Source organism: Gopherus flavomarginatus, chromosome 4 (assembly GCF_025201925.1).
Source record: "Gopherus flavomarginatus isolate rGopFla2 chromosome 4, rGopFla2.mat.asm, whole genome shotgun sequence".
NCBI classification, from domain to species: domain Eukaryota; kingdom Metazoa; phylum Chordata; order Testudines; family Testudinidae; genus Gopherus; species Gopherus flavomarginatus.
In genome coordinates, this window is record NC_066620.1 from 105,994,753 (window position 1) to 106,022,685 (window position 27,933).

Below are 27,933 nucleotides of genomic sequence, written 5' to 3' on the forward strand. Positions count from 1 at the left end.
TCCATGTACTTTTGTTTTGGCTCCTATATGCCTGCCTTACCTGTCCAGCTGTTCCTCATAGCAACAAAAATAGTGGTAAGTGTGTTGTCCTGTCATCTCTGATCGTGGAATGATCAGGCCAGAGGCTTTCTGGTGATGGACTCAGTAGATGGTTGGGGCAGAATCACTTTTTAATATTTTATGTGAGAAAGTCTCCCTTACTGCTAGTAGTCCAGTGTGGGAGGAGCAGGCATCAGTCTCCCTTAGCTTATATTAGGAATGGAGGGAGCCAAAAGAACAGGTCTTCTGTGGCTGGTAAGGAGACTTGGGCCTGGTGTACACTGGGAGGGATCAATCTAACTTACGCAACTTCAGCTATGTGACTAACGCGACTAGACTAGACGTGATAAATCGACCTCTGTTGGATCGATCACTACCTGTCAATCCAGCAGATAATGTAGACAAGCCCTTAGTGGGAAGGGGATAGGTATTGGAGATTTGGGGAATAGGACTTCAGAGGCCTGATGCTCCTTCCATTTATATTGGTATCCCTCCTTTCATTGACTTCACTCTTGATTACCTTAGTGTGAGAGAGTAGAATTGGGTTCCCTCACATTAAGAACTCTTCATACCAAAGTTGGGGCCAGGCAAGCACTATCAGGGAGGAAGTTAGACTTTGGCAGCCCAGTTGCTTATTTCTTGTAAACCAATTGCTAGGGTTTGAAAAATAATATCTTTTTTATGCTGTTGTCTCAAGAAAATGGTCTGGAAACTTTAGCTTTCATTTTCCAACAGAAAAATTGAGATTCTTCTTCATTGTCCTCTTTCAATAATGTGCTCTTTTCCACCCCTATGAGAGTCTCTCTAGTTTCAGTGACTAAGCTCCATCCATACTAATAATGATGATGATTCCATAGTAATGGAAAATTGAAGTGAAACTTAACCAACCCCAAAATGCAGAAAACAAAGACACAAATATGACGCACCAAAATTGTGGTGAGAGGTACTACAGATTTTGACCATTTATTTGTGAAAACACGTGCCAGTAATCTACTTGTTAACCTGACAATAACATATTGCCAAACTAGTGCGAATACCACAATGAATTTTTGTTTGCAGAAGTGCTTCTTACCAAAAATAAGAAGCTCATCATCTGATTTGCCTAAAAATAGCAAAGAGACATGGTGGGAGAGGTAATATCTTTTACTGGACCAAATTTTGTTTCGAGCTTTCGAGCCACACACAGCTCTTCGAATCTAGGAAAGGTACTCCAAGCATCACTGCTAAATGCAAGATGGAACAGATTTTGTTTGACCTGAAACTAAACATTTAGATTAGATTTGAAGCTTTTTATATATTTTTAATAAAGTCGATGGACATTTCATAATGAAAAGGAGTTTTGAATCAAAATATTTTGAAAATGTCAATGAAATGTTTTGATTTTTTTCCAGTTTTTTTTAGGGTTTGGTTTTGTTTTTTTTTTTTGACCAAGACAATTTCATGAAATGTTGTGTCAAGCCAGATATGCATTTTTCTTTATTTAAAAAAAAAATTTTTTTGGGGCTAAAAATTTCTTTACTTAGTATGTTGCAGTTAGGTGTGGTGTTCAGGTAAAGTATTAAATAAATTGCTGTTCTCTGACTCAGCAATAGCTACTGCTGTGTAGGTGCAACAGAATGGCTGACAGGACAGAGAGAGAGGTTTAAAATCAGAATTCCTTGGCTTTTTTGAATTTAGCTAAAGTCATTTTTCATCACAGTAATATAGTATTAAAGTATTAAATTTATTAAACTTATTTCTTCTCTTTAGAGAAGAAAAATTGGTAGTCAGCCTCCTTCCAGCTTACAATTGTCAAATTGTACTGTTCTCATATTTATAATCTCATGCAATTCAAGCTCTTTTAAAGAAAAAAAAAACAAATTGGATTTGCAGAGAAGCAAGTACAGACCTTGGGTAACCAACCACACTCTTGAACTAATGCAGTACAGTAGCTGTTTAATTATTCCTTGTAAATATAAATGGCTGATGCATATTTTAAACTCTTATTTGCATATAGGCTGAACAACTTCGACAACATTATATGAGTAAATCCAATGCAGAAGTTTCAGAAGCTCATCAGGCCTTGCAGCCAGTGCAACAGACCATTCGTGAGCTCCAGAGAAAGGCAGGTCCTCTTTGGCTTATGATTTTTTATTTGCTAAGTACTTTTTAACCTGTGTGTCCTAGATTCCAAGTATTATTTAATATTTGTAATGTGGTAGCACCTCGTACCCTAATCAGAATGGAACCCCATTGTGCTGAGCACAGCACAAACACATAACAAAAAGATGGTTCCTGTCTCCAAAAAGCTTACATTTTTATTAGTTGATGAACTACAACAAATGGACACAACAAGCAGATAGGAGGAACACAGGGTAATTGAGAATTATAATAAAACAACTGCTTTATTCCTTTTCCATTGCATTATATTACACATGTACACACTTGGCGCTTGAAATTTAGGCTAAGAATCAAGCTATAAGAATAATATCATACTGGCCTGGAAGATACTACATTTCTATATTTTAAAAACTCAGCATCAGGTGAAGTCTCCATTCTTTCCTAAGGAACTGTTCTTCCAGGCAAGTATATCTCAACAGCATTAATTCACTCTGACCACTGGTGAGAAAAGGTGTAAAAGAAAAATATAGTGATGAAGGCTTGAGCTGAAATGCTGATTCAGCTATACTATATTACAGTAAATAAAGACATAGACGATTAAATAAGACATGAGCAAATATACTTTCCCTTTCCATCTACATCCATTGTCTTTTACATTTTGAAACTTACTTCAGTCTTTTCCATTTTTTCATTGGAAAAACAGCCTTGTTTCTCTCATTAAAAAGTCTTTTATTCCTGTCCCCTTTCTTTTCCTCCTAGCAGTCTGTGTTAAAGGAGGAAAAGGGAGTTATTCAGAATGGAAGGAAACTTCCAAACTACTCCACTTATGCACATGCTGTAAGATGATATTTTTCTTCTCTTGCATAGATAGCCTACCTGTGCCTTATATGTAAACAATTTAACAATATTGACGTAATTGAAATTTACAAGGAGGTACCCACTAGTTATTCTGGATATATTTGAGGGCAGAGGTGGCGTTTTCGAACTGTATCTTTATCTCCTGGCTGCTTCCAGTAGAATTTACCAGTCCAGGCAGAATATGATCCAGAGAGCAAAAAAGGCTCCTACCACAGCATGCAAAGCATTTACCTGTTATGAGTATTCATGAATAAATCTCTCTTGCATACAGATACATTCTGGGTCTCCTTGGTGGTTGGATGTGATCCAGACAGCAATACAATATGCCATTGATGAGGAGCTTGTTCAGCGTGTGCAAAATGAGATAACCAGTAACTACAAACAGCAAACTAATAAACTCTCCATGGCAGACAAGTAAGAGAATAAAATACAAAATAGCATAATTAATACACTTAACTCTACTCAAGTCTTCTAATCAATTTGTGCTAGCAGATGCAATTAAGTGCCAGGCACTTGTGCTTCAGAACATCTGCACTGCAATTAATTTTCAAAACACACTTCAAAAAGGAGAAACTAAATATAAAACTTCAAAAGAGAGGGGCCTTGGGTTTTCCCCCAAACAAGTATTCATTAAAATATTCTCCTTTGTATAATCTATGATGGGTTTTTTTTTAATTTTCTGTATTCATGCAACTGCTGGGCAAAATAATTCAATGTTAATTACATTGGGATTTAATGTTCTCTGAAACTGAATTGCAATTTATTTTGTTCCTCTAGGGATTCATTTGCATAAGTTTTGGACCCCTATTGGGGTCTGTCCATTTCCCGCTTTGCTGCTTCCCATTCTTGATACCATTTTCTGGCCAACAAGTTCTGGATGGGTTTCCCACTGCAGACCATCAGTACTGCTTCTTCTTTTGGAATTGTCACCAGTTACTTCCTCCCCACCATCATCACCCTTTTTACAAATATCTGCAGTCCCAAGTTCAAGAGTGCTGCTTGTGCAACACTCCCAGCTCATGGAGCAATAAATTATAGATTCATATGTTTGTCTTGTAAAGTGGTGTATAGATAAGTGATTAGCGTTTACTGCACTTATTAACAGTCTGGCTTCAGATACAGGAACATGAATTGTAAGCAGTTGGCAAAACTGAATATTTGCCTGTTTAAAAGAAAATGAAAACTACTGACATGTGAATTGCTTATAGGATAATTTCTATTTATTTAATCTACATTGCTATAAACAAACATAGTTCTTCACAAACAAGTGAAAAACAGTACCTTTACTCTGGATTGTTTAGTCATAAGACTTGATCATGCAAGATGCTGAGTACTGATACAGCAAAGCACTTAATCACATGCTTGACTTTTAATTACACTGAAGTATTGTTTAAAAAAAAAAGGAATTTTTACGTTTTATAGCTTTTCTTTTTCCATACTCAGAGTTGTGTTGAGAAGGAAAAGAGAGAAATTCCACCCATTACTCATGGAACATCCATCTTATTGAGAGCTATCGTTTGAGGCCAAGGGTTCTCGTTATGCCGCTGTTCAACATCTCTGAGAGAAGAGATGTGTGTGTGGTTGCCATTAGAGCATGCCAAAAAAGGGTGATTCCCTTTCCACAAAAAAAATTGGGTGTTTGAGGAAAAAGTTTCATTCAGAAGTAGGACCAAACATCAAAAATGTGAAAGTTTTCACAGAAAAGAGTTTCCCAAAACATAATTTTTCTTGAACCTAAAGATTTTTTCAGCTTCCTGGCTTCCCCTCTGGGAAGGCTTTCAACAGTTTTCCAGGTGAATTTGATAGAAGCCTTCCTGCCCAACTGTTGGGGAGACAGAGGCCAAGCACTGCTGGCCTCCCCATCCCACAGAGCTGTGGGGGAGCCAGGCAGAGTGCCCAAGTGCACTGCTGTGTTTCAACCAGAGTTTTTGTTGAATCTGTGATAGACTCATTGAAATATTTCACACTACCAGACTAAACTAAATTTCATCAGAAAATTTCTGGCCAGCTGTACTTGCCACTACATATAGTGAAAGAGGAAATAGTTTTTCATTTAAAATGGGCTAGTCAGAAAAATCTTAACAGTTTTTCTAGTTCTGGCACTGGCAAGGTGTGACCTTGGGCAAGTCACTTTTCTTTCTGTCTCTCAATTTCCTCATTTGTAAAATGGGGGATAATTATACTTGGTACTCCTTTGTAAAGTACTTGAAGATTTGCAATAAAAATACTCTAGAAGAGCTAAAATATTTTTATTATTATTAAAAATGCAATGGTGGAAGCAGCAAGTGCTATCTAATAGCTGAGTAGTGGAGTTGGCTGACCCAAGATACAAAGTGGGATTTCTCTCTACGTTTGGAACACTTGGCAGCTCAGATTATATTATCAACTCAAACTTAAATGCTACTCATGTGTTTCCAAAATACCCTGTTGGTAATTGGTTAGCTCTCCCATATGTGGGTTTTATTTAGTTGCAGAATTCCAAATTAGCCCTAAGTATTGCTTAACTAGATCCTTTAAACAGCTACCATTTTCTAACCTTGTTCAGCTTTACACAGATGAACTTATCCTTCTCTAACTTGACTCATTGTGCTTTTGGAATGTTTTGGATCAGATTTTCCTTAAGAGAGAGAAATCTATTCAGAAAAAATATATATACTGTAGAACCTCAGAGTTATGAACATCAGAGTTACGAGCTGACTGGTCAACCACTCACTTCATTTGAAACCCGAAATACTCACTCAGGCAGGAGAGGACACCCCGCCTCTCAAAAAAAAGGGGGGCAAATACTGTGCAGCACAGTATTGTGTTAAATGTAAACTACTAAAATAAGATGAGGAAAGTTTAAATAAAAAAATATTTGACAGAGTAAGAAAACTCTCTGTGCTTGTTTCATTTAAATTAAGATGGTTAAAAGCAGCATTTTTCTTCTTCTTAGTAAAGTTTCAAAGCTGTATTAAGTCAGTGTTCAGTTGTAAACTTTTGAAAGCGCAACCATAACATTTGCGTTATGAACATTTCAGAGTCATGAACAACCTCCATTCCCAAGGTGTTTGTAACTCTGAGGTTCTACTGTAAGTACTTTTAAGGATGCCAAGTCGAGCAGTGTTCTGGCATCCAAAGCGGTGAACCCAAAGAACAATTACAGCATGGGCAGCAACAGTTCACTTCCCTCATATTGTACTGGCAGCAGACTGTGCACCCGATCAAGAGAAATACCTACGTTTAACTAGGTGGTTCATCTTTATGCTTGTTCAGTATTTTATCTCTGAGAACTAGAGTAACAAATGCTTTGTGTGTGTTGGTTTTATGTATGTGTCCACTGTGAACTGGACTGAGACTACCAAACTCATTACTCGCTGGCCGCCAAACACAAATCAGGTGGTAAATATTTCATGCACTACTGACCTTGACCAGATTTGAGACAGTGACCAAGATGCTATGTGCTATTTCCCCATTTCTAAAATCTGAGCCATTTTATGTCACTGACTTAAATGGGAACTATTCAGGATAGTGAGCATTACACTTCAGGACTGGGCCTTAAGTAGTTTCACTGCATACTGCAATTTATTTATTTCTCTTCTTTGTGAAAATCTTGAATTGGGTTTTGGCTTGGTGTGCTATTATGTGTTTTTGTTGTTGGTCAGGTTCCGTGACTGTAGAGGCCTTCAGTATCTGCTCACAACCCAAATGGAAGAGGTGAAGAAGTTCCAGAAGCTTGTAAAAGAAGCTGTGAAAAATCTAGAAGGTCCTCCCTCTAAGAAGGTTATTGAAGCTGCCACTATCTGCCATCTGCGACCCGTTAGACTTCCTTTGAACAAGTATGTCAAAAACATTGTTTTTGTAGGAGGCGTATTGAGAAGTCCATCTTCTTTTGGAATAAGAGGAAGAAAAAGGAAATTGAAATATTGAAGCTCCCATCTTACATGAGATCCATGTAAACAGACCCTTATGTCTGCATGGATCCAGTTTGTGGGATCAGGCCACATGTTATTTTTTTTTTTAATTAAAATGGAGATCTCCTATTTTTTTCCACTGAGTAGCTGAAAATTTAATGAGCCTATTTTCTTTGCAATCTCTTGTATTCTAGTTGTGTCTTCTGTAAGGCTGATGAGCTGTTCACAGAATATGAGTCAAAGCTGTTCTCTCATACGTGAGTACTTAGTTTTCACTCTTATTTTTGTGGTACAAGGAAAATTTTGTTTTGGAAGTTAAAGTTTTAAATATAAACATCCTAAGTTGTCTAAAACCTTTGTTTCAGGAGCAAACTATTTTAACATATTCTTGCAAAGAGAGTCAGTATCAATTTTATAGGCAGTGTCACTTTTGTATGCATATATCATTTTTAAAAAAAAAAACACTCCTTTATAAAATGAACAAATAAGAAGTACTGTTTTCTCATTCGGGGTTTATGATTTGAAAGACCACAGAGCTAAATTTTCAAAATGTTCTCAGCTTCTTAATATGCATATTTTGTAATGATATATTCAGCTACACGGTCTGTATGGGCAAATGCTTTTTTGTATGCATGCAAGTCAGGAGTCCTCAGAGAACATTGCTGATGGTTACTTTTAATTTTTCTAAGTAAGAGTACAGTCTGATAAATTAGATGGTAATCATTATGATAGGGAAGGGAGGTGGGAAGCTGTTGCATTGTCAAAGATTCTGTGTTGGGGTAGTAGATTTTGAGCCAGGGTTCCTCCTCTGCATCTCTCTGCTCTCAGTCCAGGGACAAGTTAAAGATACAGAAGTGCTATTTAAAAAAATATTATTTTTTTTACACTTGACACTTCCAGTGTCCTTAATAACCACTCTAAAAGTATGATGTCCAAGGCTTTGCAAGAGCTAGTATTGAGTGCATAGCTGACAAGGTGGTCTGCACAGTATTCATACTACCAGTATCTAACACGCTGCTTTCAAGGCACTGTGGGATAACCATAATTTAAAAGCAGATACACAAACCAAAACTGTGTTTTCCCTATTTTAAATTATGAATATGTTCTAAACCAGGAGTGTAAGACTTGATGTTAACCAGAATGTGAATAGTACCACAAGCTACTTACATTTTGGTCCTGGATGATTATTTTTATGTTGCCTTGTTAATATATCCTGATTGTCAATGTGGCCATGTTTTGGGGTTCATAACAAATAAATAGCAAATAGCATGGTAGTTTCATATATATGCATTTCTATATTTATATATGTAAAGTATGTATATATCTTAAATATAGCAAGTGTGTGTATATATAAATGTAAATATAGCTCTGTGTGTGTGTATAAGATACTCATATCTTGAGAATCTAGTGACAAGTGTTATGTTTTGGTGTATTTTAAGTGTGAATGGCCAGATGGCTATCTTCGAAGAGATGATAGAAGATGAAGACGGGCTGGTTGATGACCGTTTGCCCACCACAAGTCGAGGACTGTGGGCCACAAGTGAGACAGAGCGCTCCCTAAAAGCCATACTGTCTTTTGCCAAAGCTCACCGAATGGATGTTAGACTAATTGAAGAAGGGAATATATTTCTGGAACTCTTTGAAGCATGGAAGAAGGAGTACAAGGTACAACAGATAAGATTTTGAAGAAACATTGCAGTAGTGTATTATATGTAACATGAACATAAGCCAAAATTTTCAATTTAGATGCCTAAAGTTAGGACTTGTCTACATGTAGATTTTGCACAGATTTAACATTTACCAAAGCAAGCTATACTGATATACACACTTCTGTACCAGTATAATTGCATCTATTGCAGACTAAACCAGTTAATCTGGTTTTCCTGATTTAGTTCTGTATTTAGTAGGGGTTACCAAATAAGATGTCTGGCCCATTCATTGCCTCAATTGACCTTCTGTCTCATATCAGTCAAACCACTGCACCTGGTGTTTTCACAGTACTGTTCCCCTTTTGGGGACAATTTATTATTTTAAAATAACAAAACCATACAGCCCTCACCTCTGGGCTCATTTAGTTCTTTTGGTTTCTAACAGGCTACAGCATGCATTTAGCCCTCCCTCTAGACTCAAAAAAATCGTTTACCAAAATCATTGCATGGTGTGTGTACGGGTTGTGTACAAAGACTTGTATGTGTGTGTTCTGGAAATATGTTCCTCAAATGTGCTTGGGACACAGTGTGCACATCGAGCCTGTGGATGTGGATTCCCCTGTCTGACTGGCTTGATTACAGACTGAGGACAGTGAAGGTATATTTACATATAAGGTAGACAAAGTAACAAGCAATGGAGGAAGGAGCTTAGTGAGCTCACCGAGGGGTCAGAATCTGCCCCCCAGGAAGCCTCCTTGGCTCTTAAGGCAGAGGCAATGGACTTTGGGTAATATAAGGGGAGCAAAAAGACATTTTAGTGATCCATCACTTAGGCAACTTAGGGTACAGCACCCTCTGAGCCTGTGAAAGTTTGATCCCCTAGGTTGGAGGGATAGAGATGCTGGTAACTGGATGTAAATAAGAAAACTGCTTAGGCAACAATTGTAATTTTCTAAAATTAAGTTTAGTCACTAGAAAGCATGTTTTATTAACCATACCTGTCTCTCTTTCTCTGGCTTAGTATCACTTAAATCTCTGTTCTTCATAAATAAGCTTATTTTTGTTTTATTACAAACCCATCTCAGTGCTCTGTGTTAAAATATAAGTCTTCAGCTAGTATGCATGCTGTTTTGAGTGTCACAGGGAGATTGACTGGACACTGCAGACACACATCTCGGGGGAACTCAGGAACTGGGATTCACATATTGCTACCTGCAAGGCCAGTTTTAGATTGGCAAAGTCTCTAGGAATTTGCTGGTAAGACTGACAGGCTGGAGTGTCAAGGAGCTGATGCACAGCTTAACAGCAGCAAAGCTCTCACTTGCTGAGACAGAGGGGTTAACTCAGTGGCTTAAAGTTCTGGGTGTCCTGAGCAGAACATCACACCTTCCTTATAATCCTCCCACGAGGTTTGCTGTGCAGGGGGTGCGTGGATCAGCCTTCGTGTCGCACTTTCTGTCAGTACCTGATCCGGGCCTGGGAAGCTTAAGGATCCAACCAGCAGACCAAATTTGGTGATGAATCCTGGTCACATGCCACTTGTGGCACGTTGCATATACTCTAGGAAGATGACTCCTTTGCAGCCCCCTTAGCTGGAGCTTGTCTTTCAGCAGACTCCTGCTTCTTGATGATCTCCCTCCCAGGCCTTTTGTCTTATAGTTCTGGAGAGTTTTCACCCACTTCTTCCCAGCATGGTCCCCAAATTCTCACTGACTAAAGCCAGGCTGCCCTTATATTCCCCAGCAGGACTGGTTCCTAGTCACATGTTCCCATCACAAGTGAGACTGAACTCACGACTACTTCAGAAAGCCATCTTATTCTGTGACACTGCAGAAACTACACACAAGCTCTCAGGCATCTAAACCAATATTGAAGCTCCTGATTTTCAGAGATACTGAGCACTCTGTAAATCCCACATGTTCTCTGAAAATCAGGCCACTTTTATTAATTGATTTGAAAATGTTGATAATAGTTCTTTGTCATGCTTCACTATTATATGTGCAGAATTTAGTGCAGTTGGCACAGAGAGGACTATATTCCTGACGTGAGCCTCTCATTTGTGGCATTAGTGCATTTCTTCTGCTGTGAGAACAAATAGTATCTTCATGTTCTATTGCTTTGGGAGGCAGAAGAAGGGCTAATATTGCCAATGACAATGCAGATACTACATTTGTGACTCCATCTGGCCTGCCCTGGCAACATTGATTCAATTGACCGTGCTGCTCAAATCCACTTTGAGCTGGAAGAGCACTGCTACATATATTGTACCCCTTATATATCTGGAACTAACTTTTCAGTTAATGATCTCTACAGACCTTCTTTGACCCTACTCTGAAATATAACTGCTGCATTTAAGCAAAGGACAGATAATGTCAGTTTGCTCTAGGATTCATTGTTTTTGCAGTATAAATGTAAATGTTTTGTCACTGCCAGTTCTTTGCAGACTAGGGGAATGGGAAATGTACCTGCTTCTTTTCTAATCTCACAGATTGGCTTGACAGCTTTATTTAAAATTGTGAAGGCTTAGCCAGTGTGGACAAAACACTTAACTTGCTCTTAACACTCACTTAGAGAAGAAAGCCAAAGTAGCTGCATGCTTTTCTATTAACGAATGGTAATTGCAGAGCTTTTGTGCAACTGTTCTGCTAAAACTGTATGCAGAGATGAATGTTCCGTACATATACTTGATGACAGTCGGGGGATTCATGAGAGAAGACTTTGCTGGTGGCATTCTCTGTGACTGGAAATAGTGTATTAGTGACATGATCCAAGGAAGCATCTGAATTGTCAATGAATGGCCTTATAAGCTATCTTTCCTGGTGCTTTACCTATTTTTAAAAGCTGTTTTGGTTTTATTTTCCTTCGGGGTGGGGCTGGGGAGGGCTTGTAGGGGCTATAGCCACCCCAAAATTTTCCTGAGGGCCTCCCCCGAGTAGCCAGTCTGTGGCAGCTGCCGCTCTCTGGCCACCTAACTTTGAAGGCAGAGCAGAGAGAGGGGCAACTGCTGGCTGGGGGCCCACCTTCAGCAATAGCACTGGAGTAAGCCTGGGTGGGGAAACAGGATACCTGAAAGCAGCCCTCAGCTTATGTCCCCACCCTCTGGGGTGTGCTGCCTTGGGAAGGTGGAAGATCCAGGGTTCCCACAGCGGCCTATGTTCCCTGGGCAGCTCTTACCACTGCCCAGTGCCAGCTTCTTGCCTGGCCAGAGGCAGGGCCTTGGGGGAGAGAAGGAGAAGAGGTGGGACCAAGGAGAGGGGCAGGGCCTTATGGCGAGGTGGGGCTAAGGCCTACCTCAGCCCCCTACTGAGAAGAGGCTGGTGCCACCCTTGTTTTCCTTGTTTGTTTAAATTAACCTCAAAATGTGACCTATTTGGCTAACTTTATGCTAGTTTACATGCAGAGTAATTCTGCATTTGTACGTGTTAAGGTGTGGGCTCCAAAATTAATGCTTCAGTGCTTTTTTTTATTTAGAAACAAAAAACAAAACAGTGCCAGCAGGCCAGCATTCAGGAACATCCTTACAGTAGCAAACCAGTGTTCTCTCAAGGCCAAATGTCATATATGAAGGTAGGAGTCTTAACAGAAAAAATTGGGGGGTGGTTCCTTGGATCTCAGTGTCATAGAGGGACTCTTGAATAAAATAATTAAAAGTTGAGGAAAGATGCATAGAACAAATAGGTTTAGGCATAAAAAAAACTAAATTTGTCACAATATAATCAATTAGGGATTTGAGAAAACACTAGGAAGTGTGACAATTTGCAATATGCTGGTTTTCTATAAATATTTAAAATTAGGTAAATAACATTTGAAATACTTGCTGTTCCTCAGGTGAATACAACCCAGTGACTGTTTTTTATCTCTTACCCTTTTCTGTTTCTCTGTTATCTAGAATGGTCAAATTTTTGCATATCAACATTTACAAAAAATGGTATTGTCACTCAAGTGAGCAAAATACTTCATGCGTCATCTAAGAAACTGTGCTTTTACTACTTTATGCTTTCCAAATATTGCTAATAGTTTTCTCATTTCCCTTCATTTTATTCAGAGAGTATGCTTAATCAAGCAGAGGCAGCTGATCTCCACATTTTTTATGTAGATTTTTGTAGTTATATTTCATTGGAGAAATTTTGTGGGGGAGAAAGTGGTGAAAAGTCAATTGAGTTCGTTCATAGCCACACATAAAGAGTTGGTGGAAGAGAGCAGTTTATTCCTATGATCCTGTACAGTTTTCTGTTCAGAAAAACTTGTTGTGGCCAGATTATTGTGAAAATCTCTCAAAAGATTCAGGTTGAGAGTGTACCGCTTATAACAAGAAGCAGCAGTCTACAGGAGACTCAACCCATAGTTCTGTTATTAATTCATTTTGTTTTTTCCTGTAGCTACTTCATGAATATTGGATGGTACTGAGGGATCATGTGTCTGCTATCGATGAACTTGCTATGGCTACAGAACGGCTGCGAGTGCGTCATCCTGATGAGCCAAAGCCTAGCCCCCCTGTTCTTCACATCATAGAACCACATGAGGTAAAATATTTGAGTCAAAAAAAGGGGCAGTTGTGTTTTTCAAGAGAGAAATAGTGAAAAAAGAGACTGGTATTTTAAGAATGCCCTATAAAAGTATAAAATTATATTAGCCCTAATGCATCTTTCTCTGTCCTTCCCTCCTCTCCTAAAGCTTCATTGTTACTATGTGGGTGAGGGTACTCTGCTACTTTTACGTGTACCTCAGTCTCCTTGCTGCTTTGATAAGTGCTTGTGTGTCTCCACTGCTCTGCTCCTCCTCTCAGTTTTCTGGCTGCTACCGGTGATATGTTTCTGATGCTCTGCTCTTCCTTCAGTGACTTTCTCAGCCCTGTTTTAAAGGAATTTTACCAGGCAATTGAAATCCAAAATTTAGGTTTTATTTAAAAAACAAAAGTTATAGAAAATCTAATATTTATTAGAAATGTGTTCTCAAAATTGAAAGAAAACCGCTTCTTAATTGGTCTTCAGCCTTACTACTCCAGTAGTGCAAGCTTGTGCTAATATATAACAAGTAGAAAGCAAAATTGACTAGAAACCAAAGTGAGCGTGATATCTCTTGTCATTGAACAGACTAAAAGAAGGGCAAAGAGATTAAGTAAAACAACATAAATAGTGAACATTTAAATTCTTAAAAATCTTGTTTTAGTTCACAAGTCATTTGTACTGCCAGCAATAGACCAGAGGATCATTTATGTTCTAAATACAATAAATAGTACAAATGTTTAACTTTACAGGGGTTTGGTGATAAAGGTTAATAGTTTGGTGTGTGAAATTTCTGTTGCTTGCAGTGAAAGTGAAGCAAATTAGAACTAAATTAAGTTGTATTCATTGCCTGTCTCACCCATACCAGAAAGAGAGAGAATGAACATTCAGTTGCTAGCCTGGAGAAATTTTAAAATGAAGAAATTAACTGTCTTGTGTCTCAAAGTTTAAACGAATAGTTTAATTTCCCCCCCAAAAAATTATCTACTTTACAAATATTTTAATGATCCTTTTAAGATTTACTCTGAAACTTATCAGACAACACCCTGTGATGTGTGTACAGGCTTAATGAATGCTGTTTTCGCAGGTAGAACAAAATCGAGTGAAACTTTTGAATGACAAGGCGGTTGCCAAATCACAGCTTCAGAAGAAACTAGGCCAGCTCCTATATCTTACTAATTTGGAGAAGGTAAGGTATATAGTTCCTTGTTTGATGTTACAATATAGTACAGGGGTAAGCGACCTACGGCACATGTGCCGAAGGCGGCACACAAGCTGATTTTCAGTAGCGCTCACACTGCCCTGGTCCTGGCCACTGGTCTGAGGGGCTCTGCATTTTAATTTAACTTTAAAGGAAACTTCTTAAACATCGTAAAAAATGTATTTACTTTACATACAACAATAGTTGAGTTATATATTATAGACTTGTAGAAAGAGACATTTTAACGTTTTTAGAAGGTATTACTGGCACACGAAACCTTAAATCAGAGTGAATAAATGAAGACTCGGCACACCACTTCTGAAAGGTTGCCGACACCTGATATAGTAGCACCCTCTACTGCCCTAATGAAGAGGAGGGATCCTTCAATGTTTTTCATTATAAAAAACATTTTTACAATAATTGTTGATAGAATTGTGTGGATCCAATGTTTAAAAAGCATTTGCTGAGCATGTATACTAATTGCTTTTCATGCTGATCTTGAACTAAATATAATTATAGTATTGAACCATATTATTCAAATAAGTGAAAATGTTCATCTAAGCATAATCAAGTATATTTGGAATTATGAAGCTTCAATATGAAAATTGAAGCTGTAATATAGAATGAAGACTGTTTAATGTTTTCATGATCTCCCAAAGAGACACTACTGTGTGCTGAAACTGTGTATTTACAAATATACAGAATTTGCTTTAGTCTTAAGTAGTTTCTGTTGTTGTACTAGATTCAAATCAGTGTTTGATAAGGACATAAGAAAGGCCATACTGGGTCAGACCAATGGTTGATCTAGCCCAGTGTCCTGTCTTCTGATGGTGGCCCATGCCAGGGAATAAAGAGAGCTGGGAAGTTTCGAGTGATCCATTCCATCATCCAATCTAGCTTCTGACAGATGGAAGTTTTGGGCTATCCAGAGCATGGAGTTGCATCCCTGATCATCTTGGCTAATAGTCATTGAAGGACCTATCCTCCGTGAACTTAACTAATTATTTTTTGAACCCAGTTTTGTTTCTGGCCTTCACAACATCCATTGGCAATGAGTTCCTCAGGTTGACTGTGCATTGTATGAAGAAGTACTTCCCTTTGTTTGTTTTATACCTGCTACCTGTTACTTTCATCAGGTAACCTCTAGTTCTTCTGTTATGTGAAGGGATAAATAACACTTTTCTGTTCATTTTCTCCATAGCATTTATGGTTTTATAGACTTCGTTCTTACCCCTTTAGTCCATAGGTGTTGTAACTAGGGTTGTTGGGGGTGCCTGCACCCCATGGCTTGCAGTGGTTTCCATTATATATTAGGTTTACAGTTTGATTCAATGAGTCTCCGCACCAACACTTTACAAATTGTTCCAGCACCCTGCCTTAGTCATCTGTTTTCTAAATTGAATAGTCCCAGTCTTTTTAATCTCTACTCATATGGAAGCTTTTCCATACCCTTATCATTTTTGTTGCCCTTCTCTGTACCTTTTCCAATTTTAGTATATCTTTTTTGAAATGGAGTGACCAGAACTGCACATGGCATTGAAGGTGTGGGCATACCATGGATTTATATAGTGTCTTTATGATATATTCTATTTTATTATCTATCCCTTTCCTAATGGTTCCTAACATTCTGTTAGCTTTTTTTTTCAACTGCCACTGCACATTGAGTGGATATTTTTAGAGAACTTTCCACAGTGACTCTAATATCTCTTTCTTGAGTGGTAACAGCTAATTTAGACTCCATTTTGTATGTAAAGTCAGGATTATTTTTTCCAGTGTTCATTCCTTTACGTTTATCAAAACTGAATTTCATCTGTCATCTTGTCCAGTCATCGAGTTTAGTGAGAGCCCTTCGTAATTCTTTACGTGTAGCTTTGGACCTAACTATCTTGAGTAATTTTGTATCATTTGCAAATTTTACCACCTTTCTGTTCACCCCCTTTTCCAGACCATTTATGAATATGTTGAGCAGCACAGGTCCCCGTACAGATCCTTGGGTGACCTCTCTATTCACCTATTTCCAAAGTGAAAAATGACCATTTATTCATACCCTTTGTTTCCTATGTTTTAACAAGTTGCTGATCCATGAGCGGACCTTCCGTCTTATTCCCTGACTGCTTACTTTGCTTAAGAGACTTTGGTGACTTTGTCAAATGCTTTCTGAAAGTCCAGATAGCCTATATCTACTGGATCACCCTTGTACCCATGCTTGTTGACACCCCTTCAAAGAATTCTAATAGACTGGTAAGGCATTTTTTCCCCTTTACAAAAGCCATGTTGACGGTTCCCCAACATATCATGTTTATCTGTGTGTCTGATAATTTTGTTCTTTACTCTTGTTTCAACCAGTTTTTCTGGTACTGAAGTTAGGCTTACTGGCCTGTAATTGTGTGTATAGCCTCTTTAGCATTTTAGAAAAATCGACGTTACATGAGAGATCCTCTAGTCATCTCGTAGAGGCTGATTTAAGCAATAGATCCTTGTCTTGTTGATGGAACCTATTCTACCAATACAACAGGTATATAAGTCAGTCTGCTGGTACTGGTTTCCTAGCTACCTTTGCCAGGGCTTTGGAGGGGAGCCCGGAACTGGAGCATGGACCAGTAGCTTTTTGGCCAGAGCCGGAGCGGAGCAATTAAAAAAATTTGATTGCTCCAAATCCCTGACTTCTGCCCATTCTTGCTAGCTATCCCTGTAGTGAATCTCTCTCTTTCCAGGTGTCGTCTTTCTCTTTCTCTTCCTGGGACCCCCACATTCCACAAGGTATTATGGAACATTCAGAAACCCAGAGTGCCCTAGGCTTTACTCTGTCTGATGGCTAAACACTCTTTCTCAAATATTGGGGTAGTCCCACCAGCTTCAACTTTTGAAAACAGTCGTCTATCATCTCTAAGCACTTACATCTTACCATTAGCTTCTATTTTCTTCTTATGCTTTCACAACTTGATAGCTACAGATGGGTCTAAACTGGAACTCTGATCCCAAACACCCTAGGACTTTTGGAGGAGGTTGAAATCTGGAGCTTAATCACAATCCAAATTATGCCACTTGGCTCAGTCTATTGCATACAAACACTTAACTTTTTTTCAAAACTGATTTAAAAAAAGATTGTCTCATGTCTGAGACTTCCTGTGTGTGATCTAGGAAAAAAAAAAAAAGTAGCAGTTTGGTGTTTGAATCGGTGTGCAGCTGCATTATGGACACTTCAGAATTTGAAGTAAGTGGCACTTAATAAAAATCCATAAACAGGTAATCTATGGCTGTGGTAGTGTATTTAAGCTTTCAGTTACATCTTCTACATTATTAGTCTAACTGCACAGCCAAAATTAGTGCATTACCTGAGTAGTTATGAATTACTTAAAAGCTTTTTGTGATGCCTAGCTCTCCATTTTCTACATATCAAATTATTCATGTATAGATTTGATTATGATTTAACTTTGAAAACATATGTAGAAAAAATAGGGGGATTTTGTACACTTGATGCACAAACTTTATAGTTAAAATTTAACTTTCAGAGATTACCAGCCGACTCTCATTCAGTGTGCATGAAGCGTTTAAAAGTGTGTGAGAGGGTGTTGTTCACAATTTAATTAAACTAATTTTTTTCAGTGTCACTATAATTTGGTTTTTAACTACTGCTGATTTTATTTTTGGCCACGGAGTCCATTGTTTGAATGTTGGAGTGGATGAGCTGAGAAAACAATTTGCGGCTTTCTAAATAGTGCAAATGAAGGTGTAAATAAAAAGGGAGATGTAAATATATAAGGGAAAGAACAGGACCATGTACAGCAACTCAGAGTAAAAGATTCTCTTAAAAATGTGATTATTTTGCATAGATAATTTAGTCTGCTTTAAAGGTGTATATGGCCTGATTTTCATTGGTGCTGAGCACCAGCAGTTGTCATTGAAATCATTGGGAGCTGCAGATGCATAGCAGTTCTGAAAAATCAGACATTGTGTAGTTGTATGTTAAGTAGGTGTACAATTTTCCAGTTTAAATGGGTGAGTAAAACATCTTTAGTGTTTTTTTTTCCACTGTCATCAGTCATAATGATAATGAACAGATTAGCAGATTTCATATCTGGGCTAATAAATTTGCATGGCAGTTTTACAAAGCTATCTAATTTTTTCACACACCTATATATCTTAGGCCTGGGCTACATTGGAGGGGATGAACCTAAAATACGTTGACTTCAGCTACACTATTCTTGTAGCTGAAGTTGTGTATCTTAGGTCAACTTACCTCACATCCTCATGGCGTGAGGTTGACTGCCGCCACTCCCCCGTCAACTCTGCTTCCGCTTCTCACCGTGGTGGAGAACAGGAGTTGATGGCAGAGCGATCAGGGATCGATTTATCACCTCTACACTAGACATGATAAATTGATCCCTGATAGATCAGTCACTTCCCACTGATTCGGCAGGTAGTGTAGACATACCCTTAGACTGGAATACCCAGGGAATATCCAGATGTTTATAATATATATAGTGAAACCTATTTTCAACAACCAAAACAAATCAGTTACTTAATGGAGGGGAGGTGTTCTAATAAAGATGGGTCAGAATTGTACCCAATATGCTTAGGGTTAATTGTACAATGTCTTTAAAACAGAAGATTGCCTAATGCAGGTTAGCTTTTGTATAAACATAGCTTTTTATCAACTCTCCCCTGCCTATTTCTGCCAGCTGACCTTCCAAACAATTTGGACAATGCAAACTAGCACAAACAAAAGGTAAAAATTCTAGATATCCAAGCAGACTGAAAACAGGTTATAATATCAGAAAGATTCGTATTTCAAACTTTAAAAAAACAAAGACCTTTCTGCTGTCTCTCTTCCTTCCTAATGTGTCAACAGAGCATTGCATTAAATATTATATAAGAAAACCATTCTTTTAAAGGTGTTTGAATGTTTAGCCTGTTGAGGATATCTTTTGCTGGTCTAACAGTGCTTTTATAATAGAAATTAAAGCTGGTTTAAAAAATGGAGGTTGTGGGGCAAAATTCCTACAATATTCTGTCTTCAGTGGAACATTGACTAAAATTTTCTGAATTACTCTAGTGGAAATGGTGGTGCAACTTAAAGTACCGTGACATAAACAGCAGTGTTATCATTTAATGACCCTAAACCAGATTATCTTCCTGTAATTCATGGGGAAAAGAAGTTGCTTTATTTCTCTAAGAATTATTAAAGACATTTTGGCAACTTTAAAAGCAATTTTAAAATCAGTTCAGAATGAACTGTGATGAGTTGCCATATTAATTATCTGAAATGTAGAGTAACTCAATTTTGTTTTTCAATTAACTTTTGTTATGCCTTTTTATGCTTTATAGTCTCAGGATAAAACCACTGGAGGAGTTAATCCAGAACCTTGCCCAATTTGTGCCCGCCAACTGGGAAAACAGGTAAAACATCCAGGCATTGATTCTCACTTTTGCAGACCTAGGCTAATAATTTTCGGCGTTTTTAGACTAGATTTTAGCAATGTGAGTTTAACTGAACAGTATCTTTAAACTGGGAAATGAATACTTTTCCAACGTATCATCTTGATCAGATGAGTTGTTAATTATATATGCTGTATTTTTTTGGTCCCTGTATTAGGTGAGAGGTAGACTAAACATGGTAAAAAGATGTATGTGAGAGAGACTTTTCAAATACAATCAACTCGTTTTGGAAGTCAAAACTGTGTTAGAGAAGAATAAGAGGGTAGAATTTTGGTTCCAGTACAATTTTGTGACACTTTGTTTTTCCTTTCATCTCAATTTTGCTTGGCTGAATATCATATTTCTCCACATTTCTAATATAGCAAAACATTGTATAGTTAAGAGAGACACCAGAACAAATTATACAGCTGGATGGACATTTTTAAAAAAATCATTGTCTAAGCAAATCCAAAATTGCCAAATTTTGTCCATATCTGAAAGTGTAGTAACTTAAATTTAGTTCAGCTCAAGATTATTACACTGGTTAATTCACTAGAATTTCAGCACTGAAGCTTGCTGTTCACAGAACGATAAAAATCAATAGATGTAGGCATGTGTCAGCTCGCTATTGAGGTGCATTGACAGAGATGTATGGGAAGCTTGTCCATTGCTGACTGTATTATACATATTTCTCTAGCTATTTCTTTCAGTCTCTCTCTTTTTTATCAAATAAAATAATTGTAATAAACACTGCTTTCTGGCAGATCAGAGATTCTTCTTGTCAGTTTACATGCTAATCAAGAAGTAGATTGTCTTCCTTAATATACTGTGTACTTAGGCACATCGTGTTCTGTATCTGTTGTTGCTGAGTATATATTTTATTTTTTTCTTCTGAGGATAGACAACTTTTAAGAAATGGATACTAGCTGTTCTTCTTCGAGTAGTGTCCCTATGGGTGCTCCACTGTAGGTGCAGTAGAATCCCTATGCCCGGGATTAGAGATCTTTGATAGCAATGCCTATTGGGCTGCACATGTGCTTCTTCTCATATCACACTGTGAGCAGCATCTGTATAGCGCTGTGTGGTCCAGCCGCCCTCAGTTACTTTTTGACCACCCTTGGTCTGGGACGGAATCCTGAGCAGAGCCCTTCAGACCTCTGTAGTACCTTTAGAATAGTAGTGTTTCTGTTGTAGTTTTTAGCCATTTTATTCAATTTCTTTCTTCTCCCTTAAAATTTGTCTTTTCCTTTGTTCTTTCCTCCTCGTTAGTCTTTAGATTAGTGAAGGTTTCCCTTTTTCTATGCCCTTCCCTACCAGGGAGTTCTACCTCCTCTGGGTTATGCCCGGATCCCCCAGGTTTAAGTGGTGCCACTCATGTTGTGAGGCCATTTCTATGAGTGACAGTCACTCACAGTGTACAGACTGCTTAGGTAGGGAGTATATATCACAAAAGTGCACCTGCCTCAAATTGAATGCAGAAAGGACAATAAACTGAGACTAAAACTTTTATTAATGGAGAGCTCAGTGCAACCAGTCTCAGACCGTGGCCTGATACCTCTCTTCCGAGGCGTTCGCCATTGGCGTGGTCATCAGCCGACCCACCACGCACCACTAAGAGAAAATCTACGCTCTCCTGTCCAGATGAGAAGAAGTGGGCCCCGAGGTCCTACACCAGGGAACCACTTCAAAGAAAGGCATCCCCTGCGAGGTTGGTAGTCTTGATGAGACTTAGCTCCTACAACCGCCTGGTCACCTCTTGTACCGCCTCTACCACAAGATCCAAGGACCAAAATGGGCAGGACTGCATACAGGAACACTGTCGCTCGGAACCAAGGAGGACAGTTCAAAGATTTCAAAATACTGGTCACCTCAACTAAAATGACTTTGAGTGCATCGGCACCAGCCAAGTCTTTGGTACCGAGCAAGCCCTCGGCACCGACGCAACTCTCAGCACATCTACTGGCCTCTGCAGAGAATTCACTCAACCCTTAGCACTGGAAATGCCCTCAATCTCCACACAACCACCAGTACCAATGATGCTCCTATCAGTACCACAGGAGTTTAAATACCCAAGAGACCTGATTATCTCTGACACCTCAGAGTTGCTGCTCCTCCGTACCACGCTCCTCACAGCTCATACCTCTTCCCTGGAGATACAACACCGCTCTCCTTCACCACGAAGGACTGCATCGCCCTTCTCCAGTGAGGAGGAATAGGAGTACTACTCCATTGCACTTGACCCCCCACCATCATATCAAGGCAGCCACACAGAATTATCATCTATTTGTCCTTGATACCCAGAGACCAGAAGCAAAACGGGTCTCTGGTACAGACTCCTATGGATGCAGCCACATATGCCACATTGGCCCTATTGGGACCCTTGGGCCGCGAATAGGACACAAGTTCCCAAACTGCCCACGGACCAGAGAGAGGGACACATACACTCTCTGTCCTTATCAGTCTCTAGACCGCTTGACTCTCAACCAGAATTACTATAGGAGTAGAAAGAAGAAACGGAGGAAGAGGTTACACCACGAGCCCACTTCTCATCCTCCCTGATGAGACCATCATGACACCACTTCCAACGTTGGCAGATGACTTTTAAACAGTTCCAAGAACTATTCTGCAGGATTGTGGATTCCCTCCAGATTCCCCTAGAAGAATGCTCCATTATCTTACAGTTCACACTCTTTAAAAAAAAAAAAAAAAAAAAAAAAAAAAAAAAGGTTGAGAACCCCAGTTCGTCGTCATCTTTCTTTATAAATAAAGGGGTGCCATTACACATAACTTAGTAATGATATATGAAAAAACCATTGTTTCATGAGTTTTGGAGTAAGGATTGTGACTTTTGCTCTTAACAGGATTTATAAAAACAAAGCTTTTGCAAAACTGAAGGCCAATAGAAATAGTCTATAGATTTACAAACAGTTATTTAGCAAATATTCTTTCTGTCATGTTTGCAGCCTGGTTCCAGTGCATTAAATCCAAAAACAAAAAATTGGCTAGGCAATGATTTAAAAAAAAGTAAAACTGACTTGTCTAATTTTACTTTTTATACTGAGAGATATGCAAATAGTGAACAGCATAAATAGTACAGTTGGTTGGAAATTTTCACAAAATTATTCCTTTCTGTTGAAAAACTTCAAAAATCAAAAATTTTCAACCAACTCTAATAAACAATTTAAAATTTTTTTTAAGAATGTCTTCTGTTTTAATAATCTGAAGTGTTGTTTTTCATGACGGTAAGGAAATGTTTTAAATAATTTAACCAATATATATACATAATTTTTTTCGTGTGTGTGTATATATAAAGAAGAAGAAAGAGTGGTTTTATGTTGTATTATTGTTCCTTTTATATTTCCCTATCTAGTGGGCAGTTCTGACATGTGGACATTGCTTCTGTAATGAGTGTGTAGCTATTATTATAGAGCAATACAGTGTTGGCACCCGCAGAAGTTCGATTAAATGTGCCATCTGCAGGCAGACAACTTCTCATAAAGAAATATCCTATGTCTTCACTGCAGAGATTGCAAACCAGGAGGATGATATTCCTGTGAAGGTAATTTGCCATGTGTAGCATATCTTGGCCCGTCTGTTTAGAGATGCACACTTAGTATGCAACAGTGTGTGTGCATGCTCGATTTTGGCATGCACACCCAAAATATGTGTTCCCGAGTGGTGTTTGTTCATAGGCATGTAGGGTTTTTTTCACATTCCAGCTGGGTGTGATTTGCATGCACCTTTTTGATAATATGGTCCTCACTTTTATTCTAGTCTCAAAAACTTAGACAACTGGAAGCTAACTATGAAGTAAACATTTTAATTTTTCCTAAACACACAATCCATGTTAGTTACCTTTTTTAGCTTAAAGAACAGATGTGCCACATGTGATGGCACCAAAGATCAGATGTTTTGGAAGGATGTTTTTAAATGTCTGACTGAAGTCTGTTAGAGATGAGTTACAAAACTATAATTTTTTAAAACTAGATAAATAGTTGTCTTTTATGTGAAAATAAAATCTGAAAGGCCAGAACCTAAATGGAAACAGCCTGTATTGTGCTTTTAATGAGGGTTTTCCTAACATCTCATCTCCTGTAAAACAGATACATAAACATATAAAGGGCTGTGGACAACCTGCTTGGAAGATGGGTGAATGACTGGCTTTTTGTAGCTACCTCCTGTAGCTCTCATAGTGTTTTGGGGGGGTGGCGGAGGTGGGATGAAGGGAGGCCTTTACTCAGATGAGTATCACTTCCTTAGGAGAAACTTGTTACATCTTTATTTTTAACCAGTTTGTAACCAAACAGCTAAATCTTGATTTACCAGAGATCTGAATTTTGTTCCTGAATCTGGTTTCCGCACCTTTGAGTGGTACAGATTTAGGTTTATGGACTTTATCGATAGCCATGAAATATTAGCTGCTGTTCAGACTCTAGTGGTTTTAAAGGATGAGAAGTTATGTTTTTTTCCTTTATCTTTTTTTAAAGCATTGCTCAGTGAAGATTAACATATACAACATCAACTGTAGAACACTGTAGGCAGTCAATACTGTTGAGGAAACTACCCCCAGTAGTATGTATTATGCCTGCTCGTAAGCATTTGTCAGTTTTATTATATGGTTCAGCTGTTTGTTTGTTTTAATTCTAGAGTGAATTCATTAAAACTCTCCTTTCAGTTTCTTCCTAACATTGTTTCCAGCATGTGGCTGCTTTCTTTCTCCGTGGTGAAAAGATGGAGTCTGCAGCTCCATCCCTCCTCCATCTACATTGCTTGCTGATTAGTCAGTGGGTTTGATTCAGGGTTACTGAGTGTACAGAGCTCTCAGCCTCAGATTTTTAAAGCTATTAGGTGTTTCTGTGCTCAGAGTTACATCACCTAAGACTTACTTTCAAAAAGGATTTAGGTACATAGGAGCCAGAATCCTATTAATTATTTGTATTGCAGTAGCGCCTAGAAGCCCTAATCATAGATTTGCATCCCATTGTGATAGGCACAAACACAACAAAAAGACATTCCCTGCCCTGAAGAGTTTACCATCAAAGTAATTACTGAGTTGTGTGACCTGTTAAGGCAGTTGAAACTGGCTGGTTCTTTGTCCCAATAGTGGAGGATTCCTTTCTATACCACCTTTTCCTTGAGATTGTCCATCTGAGTCCTTGTGTAGCTGTATTGAAGGCTTTTGGAGAAATCTTCCTATTACGATGTGTTCCTTCTTTGCCATTTTTGTCTCTTCCTGATGACAGAGTTTGTTTGGAGAGGGGTTATTTTTTGGATTTTAAGTAATGTTTTGGGATCCCTAGGCTGCTGGGCCAGAAATATATTCATTTTTGTTTTACAATGGTAGTTTTATAAAATTCTAGTTTAAAAAGAAAACAAAGCTGATAATTTATGGTGGTTGGAAAAAACATGGATAAGGAGCCTGGATTTAAAATACAGTGGTAGAGAGTCTGGTAGTTTGGCAATGATTTCACTGAGGAAATAAAGGATACGTCTACCCTGGAGCTAGCGGTGTAATTCCCAGATCAGGTATACATACATGCAATAGCTTTGATTGAACTAGCACACTAAAAACATTATGGTAGCTGCAGTGGCACAGGCAGCAGGATAAGATAGCTGCCCCGAGTACAGTCCTGTCAGAGACCTTGGATATAGATTCGGGCAGCTTCCCCATCACACCACTGTGACAATTTCACACTACCTTGATAAAAGCTAGCAGGTAAATGTCTGCATGAGCTGGAGATTAACCAGTGTGGCATACCCTAAGCCAGGAATTTCAAACACACAGTCCGTGGAGTTATTTCCTGCAGCCCAGCATAGGCGCCAACTCCACCGGCAGCCAAGCTTCCTCCCCCTCCACCCCCCCCGCAAGTGCACCACATCCTCACTCCTCTGCCTGCCTCCCAGTGCTGTGCACCACCAAACAGCTGTGTGGTGGTACTTAGGACTTTCCAGGAGGGAGGAGCAGTGATGCGGTGCGCTCGGGAGGAGGTGGAGAAGAGGTAGGGCTGGGGTGAGGATTTGGGGAAGGAGTTGGAATAGAGGCTGTGAGGGGGCGGAGTTGGGGCAAGAACTTTGGGGAAGGGATTGGAATGGAGGCAGGGAAGGGGTGGAAAGAGGTGGGGCGAGGTCTCATGGACTAGACAAACAATCTGAGGTATGAAGTTCAGCATATATGATACTTTGCTGTGAGTAGTTGGGAAGAATGTTTGTTAAAAGTGGCAATGTATTTTGTATGAATAGTTACTTTAAAAAGTTCCTGCCATTACAGCTATGTTGATAGACTGTTAGTATAGATCATCATCGGTGTTATTGACCGCTGGAATAGTTACAGGTGTTTGTTTTATTAAAACCCCTCTTCACATTACAATTTTTAAAAAGTTAATACATTGACTTTTAATAGCATATTATATTACTCTTCATTTTTTTCATTTTTGACTATACTTTTGTATCATATGAAAAAGGTTCAGTGATGCAGCCCTCGGGCCAATGTACTAGTAGTCCTCATGTGGCCCTCATGGTGATTTGAATTTGAGATCCCTGCCCTAAGCCAAATCAAATAGTGAATACAGGACTGGAAGTAATTGGCATGACTTGGCACCAGGGGGAGTAGGTAGATTGTTCTTTGGGAGTGTTAGTTGTTTGGGTTTTCTGTTTTTAGGGTTTTTTAACAATATTTTTCCATATTTACAGTATTTACCCAGGAGTTTTGGAAGGAGAGGGTAAATGTCATTCCATCTTGAACAGTGTAAGGCAATATCACGGGGGTCTTATTCATAGATTCATATATTTTAAGGCCAGAAGGGGCCATTAATATCAACTAGTCTGATGTCCCACACAATTCAGGCCATAGAATTTCACTGAAGGATTCCTACATCAAGCCTAGAACCTTCTGCTTCAGCTAAAATATGAAACACTGCATGTATTTACATGTCATCCTTGCATTGAGCCCTGGTAATATCTTCTTTGTATCATTCCAATTTTAGTACTTGTGCTGCAAAAGCAAGCAAGCTTTTTTTAAAAATGCAGCTGTTCCTCCCTGTTACTTTTTTTAAAAAATGATCAACAATGAACAATATTTTTGTATTGCATAATGGTCCTGTAAGTACCGTGATAAATGTAGGTAATTCACTAATCCTTATGTGAAAATTTAGGACCATTCCTATATTTACACTTGTCTCTGTGATTTGTCCCGTTTCTCATTACTTTCTCTAGTCAGTGTCTTCTGTTTTGTCAAGTCAATTACATGTGGCACACTCTATACAGGGAAGGTCATTGGGGGATCCTAGAAAGTTTTTCACTCCCTGTGGGAAGTGCTGGCTATTCTTAGTCTGCCATCTGATCAAGGGATATGCTCACACTAGGGATTTTTTAACACAGGTTAATTGATAGTCAGTTAACATGTTTATATATGTTAGTCTGGATATTCCACAACAGAATACAGATATTTGTGGATTACTCTTGTCAGACATGTAAGCTAACACAAGTTAAATGGCTATCATTTAACTCTAGTTAAATTCGAATGTAAACAAACGCAAGACGTGTTGCTGGGCAATAGGATAACAAATGACCAGATTGTAAGCCAAGAATACATAGTATCTATGGTACATCTCCTGGGAGGAAATGCTGACTTATTTTTGGCACTAAGAATCAACCTCATTTGGTATTTATTTTTACTTAAAATGGGGGGGGGGGTACGGCGGGGTTGTGTTTATACATGTATTTTTTTTCCAAGTTGATGGTGTACCTTTAACTTGATTGTTTTTAGAGCAGAATGATTTAAAAAAAAACTGGGGCAGCAAAGGGACTGGGATATTTTGTACTGTATCCATAGTTTCAATTCTCTTGCTGCTCCATTCGCTCCTTTTAGGTGTCACAGATGTGCCATACACTCAAACCAGCAGGAGAATGAGTTTGCAAAAACTGACAAAAAGCAGAAAGTAAATGGGAGCTGTGGTAAGAATGGAACCACAGAGATGAATGAAGCAGCAAAACCTGCTTTTTTTAGGTGTAAAAATTACCAAATTTCAAAGTATTTGGTGATGGTAATTTACAAAATCTCTGTGGTACTGTTCGGTGAAGGTTTTTGTCTTCCTTTTTAATGCTGTTGATCAGTCGAGAATCTGGAAAATATCGTCCCTGTCCTGAAGACTATATAAGACCTTGAAACTGCAGACACTTACACAAGAGAGTTACTCACTGCCTGAGTGGTCACAGGACTCTAGTTTTGTACATCATGACAAATTGTTACCAAAGAGAGGTATGAGGATGGA

General features: G+C 38.7%; 1 protein-coding gene and 1 non-coding gene across 11 annotated transcripts in view; one reads left to right on the forward strand and one right to left on the reverse strand.

The window, feature by feature from the left end:
- Positions 1-27,933, forward strand: part of SHPRH (SNF2 histone linker PHD RING helicase) — a 1,098,091-nt gene that overhangs the window by 1,045,814 nt on the left and 24,344 nt on the right. For all 10 annotated transcript variants that reach the window (XR_007773878.1, XM_050949418.1, XM_050949417.1 and 7 more), the window contains 9 exons: positions 2,036-2,143; positions 3,269-3,411; positions 6,642-6,815; positions 7,085-7,147; positions 8,330-8,555; positions 12,919-13,062; positions 14,132-14,233; positions 19,574-19,645; positions 23,034-23,222. Coding sequence is in view for 9 of the 10 variants with exons in the window: in XM_050949418.1 (XP_050805375.1) it covers positions 2,036-2,143; positions 3,269-3,411; positions 6,642-6,815; positions 7,085-7,147; positions 8,330-8,555; positions 12,919-13,062; positions 14,132-14,233; positions 19,574-19,645; positions 23,034-23,222 (1,221 nt within the window). In the remaining variant the exon portion in view is untranslated. The remainder of the gene's footprint in view (positions 1-2,035; positions 2,144-3,268; positions 3,412-6,641; positions 6,816-7,084; positions 7,148-8,329; positions 8,556-12,918; positions 13,063-14,131; positions 14,234-19,573; positions 19,646-23,033; positions 23,223-27,933) is intronic.
- On the reverse strand, positions 26,563-26,666 carry LOC127050409 (U6 spliceosomal RNA). The gene has a single exon (XR_007774220.1). It is a non-coding gene; the product is annotated as a U6 spliceosomal RNA (small nuclear RNA).